Source organism: Phacochoerus africanus, chromosome 2, assembly GCF_016906955.1.
Source record: "Phacochoerus africanus isolate WHEZ1 chromosome 2, ROS_Pafr_v1, whole genome shotgun sequence".
NCBI classification, from domain to species: domain Eukaryota; kingdom Metazoa; phylum Chordata; class Mammalia; order Artiodactyla; family Suidae; genus Phacochoerus; species Phacochoerus africanus.
In genome coordinates, this window is record NC_062545.1 from 203,465,891 (window position 1) to 203,474,830 (window position 8,940).

Consider the following 8,940-nt stretch of genomic DNA (forward strand, 5'->3'; position numbering starts at 1 on the left):
TTTTAGCAATGAAGTGTATTTTAAATTAAGGTGTATATATAATGTTTATTTAGACACAATGTAATTGCACACTTTTAATAGACTATAGTATAACTTAAACATAACTTTTATTTGTGCAGGGGAACTGAAAAATTCCTGTGATTCATTGTATTGCAGTGATCTGTAACCAAACCCACAACATCTCTGAGGTATTCTTGTAAGTAATTGTGTTATGGAAATAAAAGAATGTGATTCAGAAAAGCAAGCAGAGGAGGGTAAATTGAGCCAAGTATCGGAGTCAGCAAATTAATGCTATGTATATTTTACTTCAGTTTAGAAAACTAATTAAGCTTGCAGATATTTATGCAAATTTCCACTTCTTAATAAATAATCAGACTTATCTTTGATGTGATAATAATCAGACTTACCTTTGATGTGAAGAGTGACTTTATTTCAGTCTTCTTCAGAACACTTAACAGATATCTATTTTTCAGACTGTCATGTCTTTGTAGGTACTTAGAGGTGGGAGACTTCACTATTCTGATAAATAGCTGTATGAAAAAATTAAGAAAGTAGTCACCTTGTAGCCCTAACTCTGTGGAAAATAGCCTACTAAATGTTTTTAGATGTGTTAGTTTAGTATGATAATTCTAAGAATAGGTGTTCCCATTATGGCTCAGAGGGTTGAGAACTGAGCATAGTGTCTGTGAGGATACAGGTTTAATCCTTGGCCTGGCTCAGTGGGTCAAGGATCTGGCATTGCCACAAGCTCTAGTGTAGGTCACAGATGTGGTTCAGATGCAGTGTTGCTGTGGCTGTGGCATAGGCCTCAGCCGCAGCTCCAATTCAGCCCCTAGCCTGGGAACATCTATATGCTGCAGGTGTGGCTACAAAAAGAAAAAATAATAATAATTTAAAGAATATTTCTACCTCATTTGTACATTTGAGAAAACTGAGGCTCAGAGAAGTTAGGTGAATTTCTAGAACCACACATAATTGCTTGCAGAATCAAGATTCAATACAGATTCCTATATTCCACACTGCAGGCATTTGAAAAAGTTTCCTGTTTTAGAATTCTATTAAATTTTAAAATATGCTTTGACCCCCAAATTAAACAATTGTCTTGCTCCCTTGTCTTCTTTTTATTGGTGCATACTTCTCTCTCTCTCTCTCTTTTTTTTTTTTTACTGTTTTTTTTACCTATTCTTTACCTTAAGAGAACTTCCTTGATCCAGTTTCATTCTTCCAGCTCATGAAGGAACTGTCCCAGACAATTATATTCACTGCAGTTTGGTTATCTGTGCATTCCCAGGAACCTGTGATTTTCATGCTCCACATTGAAGATAAAATATAAATTTAATCAGAAAGAATGCAAATAATGTTAAAAATTAGAAGAATTCTTGGCACATCTATCTTTTCTAAGAAATTGAGTGAGATTATATTAATAATACCAAAAGCAGTGTACTAAAGGGAGAAATTAGGTAAACAGATTATTAAATTTCAATTCTGAAATTGAATTATCAACATTAATTATATTCAACATAAAAGAAATATCGGGTGTTAATATGATGGGAAAAAGTTTTCAGTGAATAGTTCTAGGATAATTAGCAATCTAGGAAGAAAGCATTTCAAAATCTCATAACAAATATGATAATAAAACCTGATGGAATGGAAAACTGACCATAAGATTAGGTTTAAAAAGGAGGACAGAAACCCAGCATAACCTCATGAGAAATAACTAACCTAGAAAAAAAAGTTGGTTTTTAAAAATGTATACAAATTTTTAATTTTATATGGAACAGGACATGGCTACAGAGAGTTTCCTGCAAGATGACTGAACAAAGCCTGATCTCAGAATTTCCTCACCCAGAAACCAACAAAATAAGGAAAATTAAGTAAAATATACAAAATACATAAACAGCTGTCAAAAAATGGAAGAGGAGGGCGTTCCCGTTGTGGCTTAGAAGGCTACAAAACAGATTAGTATCCATGAGGATGTGGGTTCGATCTCTGGCCTTGCTCAGTGGGTTTAGAATCTGGCAATGCCATGAGCTGTTGTGTAGGTCAGAGATGCAGCTTGGATCCCTCATTGCTGTGGCTGTGGTGTAGGCCAGTAGCCACAGCTCCTATTTGACCTCTGGCCTGGGAACCTCCATATGTCCCAGGTGTAGACCCTCCCCCTGCAAAAAACGAAGAGGAATAATATTGAAGAGTTTAGGACATCAATTAAGGAGGAATAGTGTAAAATAGTGTAATAGTTAATTTTATGTGTCAACTTGGCTAGGCCATGGTATTAGATATTTGGTCAAACATTTTTCTAGATGTTTCTATGAAGGTAAGTCTGACATGAGATTATGGGAATTTGACTCTTTTTTTTTTTGGTCTTTTTTTTAGGGCCACACCCGCAGCATATGGAAGTTCCCAAGCTAGGGGTCAAATTGGAGCTGTAGCCACTGGCCTACACCACAGCCACAGCAACACCAGATCCAAGCCACGTCTGTGACACACATTACAGCTCACCACAATGCTAGATCCTTAACCCACTGAGTGAGGCCAGGGATCGAATCCATATTCTCATGCATACCGGGTTCATTGCCACTAAGCCACAATGGGAACTCCCGAGAATTTGACATTTAAATCAGTAGACTTTGAGTAAAGCAGATTACCCTCCATATATTATGTGTGGGCCTTATCCAATCAGTTGAAGGCCTTAATGGAAAAAGACTGACCCTCCCAGGAATAAGAAGGAATTTTGCCAGATAGTGCCTTTGGACTCAAGCAGCTACTCTTCCCTGGACTTCCAGCCTGCAACCTACCCTGCAGACTTTGGACTTGCCAGAACTCTACAGTCACCTAAGTCAAGTCCTTAAAATCTCCCTCTCTCTGTCTGTCTGTCTCTCCCTCTGTGTGTGTGTGTGTTATCTACATATATACATATATGTATTGTTCTTTTTCTGGAAAGCCCTAATACAGGCTGGGAAGCCAAATGTTTCCAGGCCTTGTCCTTCTGCTAAATGTTTCCATCCTCCCTCAAGAGAGAACAAGACAGCAAAGGACAAAAATCTGTGGAAATTTAACTAAGGTCCTGGCCACTCCCAAGTTGGAGACCAACAAATCCAAACATTGAGTGAGTAAACAAAAGAAAAGATTGGAGAACATCCCCCATCCCAACAGTTGCAGGCCTTCCCTGCTACCTTAACAGTTCACACATACTTCTCGGTGAAATACCTCAATGAAAATATTGATCACAGAAATTCCTTTCAGTGTATGCCAAAATTGATACATTTGAATAAAAAAAATAACTAAGCTCTCAGGTAACAATAATACTATTCATTCACATTTCTTAGGGTGTATCACACTTCTCTCTTTGGCTACCTAGGCAGAATTTGTACCTATGAGTAAAAGAGAAGTCAAGATCATTATTCAGAATGACAAGGCTATTTTAAATAATAATAGTTGAAATCTTATGTCTGAAATAAATCTGTAAAACTAACATTTTACTGTTGAGAGTTGTTTAGTGCACTATTAAACATGAAGTTTTTCTGGTTATCATTGAACTCCATATCCAGATTGGCAGCTCTGCCTGACTTGTAATATGTGGAAGGAGTGATTCATAGGGAGGCTTTGATCTGCATGGTAGGTTGTGGGCTGGGGGCACATCTTTCTCTGTCCCTTTAACTGCCCAATCCCAAAGCATCCATGCCCTGTCTGAACCCAGAGACTCCGGAGACTCGCTTTGTAACAGATTCTCTTTATAATAGAAAAAGAGTAAAGGAACAAGCTTATGACTGCAGTAGAATCTGTTGGTGCCAAGAAATAGTCTTTTTGTAGCATGACAGGACATCCCAAAGAAGTAGGATTTCTGAGTAGATCAGAAGCCTGTCTCCAATCTTGGCTGCTGTTCTTGTTGCACTTGGCCGCCAGAGGGCTATCTACCCTGAGACGAGTTTCATCTCCCCACCCAGAAACCAGATCCTGCTGTTTCCTTTTAGCTACAGCTACTATTGCGTCATACTTAACGGAAATTAAGGAAAGCCTCTCTTACAGATGTTTCAGCAAAACATAGAAATTTTATCTAACTTTTGTTTTCTACTTGTGTTGTTCTGCTTTTTAGGGGAAACCTTTAAACTGAAACCAAAACAGAGCAGAAAGAGGTGGTGTGAACAGCTGAGAGGTAAAGAGAGTGAATGAGAAAGATGTCGTGGGGCTTTCTGCTTTGGAAGGGAGTGAAATACTGTCATATGAGGATGTATCCTGGAATGCTGAGAGGGAGGGATGTGCCAGGTGCCAGCATCACTAGATAGCATGTTCCTCTGCCCTTTACTTAGGTATTTATTCTACTCAGATATTAATACAAGCTAACATTTCATCATTGAATGTAAATAAGATGCATTTTTGAAATGAGAGAGAAAAAATGACAATTTTTCAGTCTTCTGTAGAATTCATGACAGAATTCTGGCTTTTTAGGTTGCCTTATTTGGAGATCAGTTCCTGATTATTTTTAGAAATAGGCTAATAAAGTTCTCATATATAGCTGTCTATATGATGCTAAATGCCTTAAAATGCATGAGTTCATTTCATATTCACAAAAACTATATAAATATTTTGAACCAATTTTATTTATGGAAAAACTAAGGCTTAGATTAAGGGGGTTTGTCACCTTCACACATGTGTCCAAAGAGAGTGGAATTTCAATGAAAAATTCTTCATTGTGAGTTATAGGTGATTTTGTGAGCTTGATATTCTGGATTTCTGTTATAATTGCTAAATCTGTTTTTACTCCTGAATTACACACAATGCTTTCTTGCTCTGTGGATTTTCATTGTTTATATAACCCTTTCAGCTGGTCTTGACCATTTTTTTTTCCTTTACCTTTAGTATTGAGAAAGAGGTTGCCTAATCCAGTTTCCTACTTTTATTTTAAAAGAAAGTCTGTCAGTCTGTATATTCAATATTATTTTTGTTATTTTGGAATCCATAGAAGATTGTGATATTCACCAGATTGTTAAAAATTACCAAGCAGTAATAAAAAAGAATTATTATCATATCTAGCTCTAGTAGAAAATTAATATGCTGTAAAGCTGCTGTAGTAACCAGTGTCACAATGATGAAAGTAATGTAATTTACAAAGCCAGTAAGTCCAGGAAACATTATATTATCAGTGGTAAAGATATCTTAATGAAGGATTGAATTAGTTGTCTATTCCTGCATAATTTAAAAAAATGGTGAGCAGCTTACTGATATACAAAGTAGTATTAACTTAGACATGATAAATTATCGTTGTAACTAAATCATGATTTAAAATAAATACAATATTAAACACATTAATATAATTTGCCAGTACATCAATTCCATGAAATCATTTAGAAAAAAATAATTCTTCATAAAATGCAAAACTATGCACAGAAAAACTAACCCACCTTATTTCCCAGATCCTACACCACACACTATTTCCTTCTCCACTCCAGAGTCACTAACCTTTTTTTTAAAATTTCTGTCTGTTCCATTGTGGTTTCTGCTTATTAATTCCACCAACCCAACTCTCATTAAGATTACCGGTGTCATCTCTATTCCTGATGTAGTAGGTAGAAATCAATCCACATCTTCCATGACTCCACAGATTTCTTCTAAGCACATTTATTTTCTTAAATACACTTAATATCATTCTCTGGTATGGTTCTTGTAGTATATGGCATTCCACCTTGTATCCTTTGTCTCTTCTCTCACTTCCCTTTAAAAGTGGAAGATCCTCAGAAATAAGTTTAAGCTTTTTTCTCACCATGCATTGTCTCCCCACACGACCATTTCTGTTCTGGCTTTCAGTTGCCAGATAAGGACCTCTAGCCATAACATTCCTTTTACATTACAAACTCACATATCCAACTTACAGATAATGTTTGCATCTAGATGGCTACCAGTCAACTGGAGAGGATATCTACGGCTTTTATTTTTATTTCCCAACATTCTTCACTCTAGCTTCTGCTGAGAGAAATCATTTATTTTTCCTTCTCATTATAGCATTAAATAGCATTAAGTGTGATTATTGTTCTTAGATTTCTTTCCCTACAGAAATCAAAGCTACAAGAGAGCAGGAACTATATTTGTTATGATTACCTCCATATTGTGAGGGCAACACCCAATCTAGCTTTAAAAATCAGTTATTACTTGTAATTTAAATATAGTGTGATGGGTGAATGAATTGTGCCATCCTTTTTTTTTTTTTTTTTTTTAATTTAGGGCCACACCCACAGCGTATGGGCGTATGGAAGCTCCCAGCCTAGGGGTCAAATCAGAGCTGCGGCTGCCAGCCTACACCACAGCCACAGCAACACAGGATCTGAGCCACGTCTGCAACCTTCATCACAGCTCACAGCAACGTTGGATCCTTAACCCACTGAGCAAGGCCAGCAATTGAACCTGCATCCTCATGGATACTAGTCAGATTCATTTCCACTGTGCTACAGTAGGAACTCCCTTGTGTCATCCATTCTTGAACCCAGTTGCATGGTCAAGCTAGGTATTTCTTTTTAAACAATAAAGAAATACAGGAAGTTTTCTATATTAAAATTTAATAAATAGAACACAATAATAAATTAACCTGTAAAGACACATTTTATTTTATTACCACAAAGTAAAGGTATACAAAATTTTATATAAACAAAGATAATTTAAATATTATAAATAGTTAAATAAATAAATATTTAAATATATAAATAAATAGATCATCATGGGCTCTGTAAGAAACTTGAACATGACATTGCTTAGTACTCCTGAAAACCTTTTACAAATTGACTCAGTTCATAGCAGGATGACAGCAGAAATGAGGGGCTGTGACCTGGCAGCACAGGAGGAAGTGTGGGCTTGTTAGTCAGTGAGAAGCATTTCCGAGATGAACCAGGTGTCTGTCACTCCTTCCTCCTGAGTCTGTCTTGCAGGTTTGTGGAGGAAGAGAAGGCTCTCATGACTTCTGCCCTGACGATCTCCCAGGCACAGGGGCTGTAGCTCTTCTCTTGCAGATAGAGGGTGAGTCTGTGGAAGTATTTCCTCACAGCCAGGATGGAGTCCTCCTCCAGCAGGGGGGTCCCTTCCAGCCCCACCTCCTGCATGACACAGGCTTCCAGGTCCCTGAGCTGCTGATCCAGTCCAGTGCAGAGCTGGTGCAGGAGGCTCTCATCCCAGGCAGCAGCCGAGCCCTCTGTGCTGAAGAGCTGGAAGGTCTGCTGGAGCATCTCATGCACCAGAGCCATGGCTTGAGCCTTCTGGACCTGGTTGCCCCCCAAGGCCTCTTGGGGGAATCCAAAGTCCCTTCTGTGGTCCAGGCAGGAGAAGGGAGAGATTCTCCTCATTTGTGCCAGGAGCCTCAGGGCCCTGGTGTGAGCCAGGCTGTGGGTCTGAGGCAGGTCACAGCCCAGAGAGCAGATGGCATTGCAGCTGAGTAGCACCAGGACCGTGAGGAGGGTTGAGGTTGGGGCCATTGGGGACCTTGCAGATGCTGCTGTCCTGGCTGAGGTGGGTGACTCTGTGACCCTGCTCTCTAGGATGTCTGAAGACCTTCCCTCAGGCTTGTGTCTTAAATGGGGATGAATTCGTTTCCATTTTCTGAATGTTCCCTCTTACTTTCTAGTTCTGTTTCTGCTTTTCACTTTGCACTCTCCAAATGGGTTAGAGCAGGGTTTCTTAACCATTTTTTTCCATTATTGCCTCTTTCCTTGCTTACAGAGCCTTTTTAGATATTTTTTTCCTAATTGTCCCCCATGAATTTTGGTAACAGAAATATACTGTGTTTCTTTCTGGAATTGATGGGTATCTCTATGTAAAGAAAAGGAAAGTGTACAGTTTACTCTTTTATTCAATGCAGGGTTAATGATAACTAAAAATGTTAAGCTACAAATTAAATTTAAAAGTTGTTGACACAGGAGTTCCTGTCGTGGCTCAGTGGTTAACGAATCCGACTAAGAACCATGAGGTTGCCGGTTCGATCCTTGGCCTTGCTCAGTGTGTTAAGGATCCAATGTTGCTGTGAGCTGTGGTGTAGGTTGCAGACAACGCAGCTCGGATCCCGCGTTGCTGTGGCTCTGGTGTAGGCCGGTGGCTACAGCTCCGATTCCACCCCTAGCTTGGGAATCTCCATGTGCCACTGAAGCGGCCCAAGAAATGGCAAAAAAAAAGTTGTTGACACAACTTTATAACTAAATTTACTGAGTGACATAAATTTGTTTACCTATATACATTATAATATACAAAATACATATCCAAATTAACTGTTTCTAAATTATATTAATTATATTTTAAATTATTTAAAACTGCTAAAAATGATTGAATGTTGTTTATTTTGATACTTCTAATTTTTCTTCATATGAGAAAATAATTTTTAACTTCACCTATTGCTAGATATTCATCAAGATATTGTTAACATTTTTTACCCATTTAACACTAGACATATCAATTGATTTGTGGAATAACTTTAGTAGAATTAAATCATAAAATGTAGCCTATTTGTATTTCATTCCCAAAGCCCACATCACACTCAGAAGAGCTGAGGATTAAACATAAGCAACATCCACAAGATAGCCAATAGCAGCAAGAAATATGCAAAGACCACTTCTCACAGTATGCAAGGGAAGGATGCAGAGAAAGTCCTCCAACCTCAGCCATCTGTTAGCCATAAGTTTTTAGCCCTGATATTGCATACACTTCTTGTATCTTCCATGAATTTAGTGTCAGTGTTTCTTTTGCGATACTCAAGAAAAGCCAGTGAGAGAAGGTAAATACTAAGTTAAGGTTTTTGCCATACAAGGTTGAACTTTGGAGCTCCACAAACCATTGTAAGGTCCAAGATGTGTTCATACCCCCAAGAACTACTTTTCACACCCTTGAAAGCAATTGTAACAAATGTTCCATCTGGTGGGGGATGTTGATATTTGGGGTGACTATGCATATATAGGAGCAGGGAGTATATGG

At 38.2% G+C, this 8,940-nt stretch overlaps 1 protein-coding gene across 1 annotated transcript; it reads right to left on the bottom strand.

Moving 5' to 3' along the window:
- Positions 1–6,884: 6,884 nt before the first annotated feature.
- LOC125119951 (interferon alpha-1-like) lies at positions 6,885–7,464 on the bottom strand. The gene has a single exon (XM_047767560.1). The coding sequence runs from the start codon at positions 7,452–7,454 to the stop codon at positions 6,885–6,887; it is 570 nt and encodes a 189-aa protein (XP_047623516.1). The 5' UTR covers positions 7,455–7,464.
- Positions 7,465–8,940: the final 1,476 nt, after the last annotated feature.

Coding starts and splice junctions, on each gene's coding strand:
- LOC125119951 (XM_047767560.1), bottom strand. CDS start 7,454: ATGGCCCCAACCTCAACCCTCCTCACGGTCCTGGTGCTACTCAGCTGC.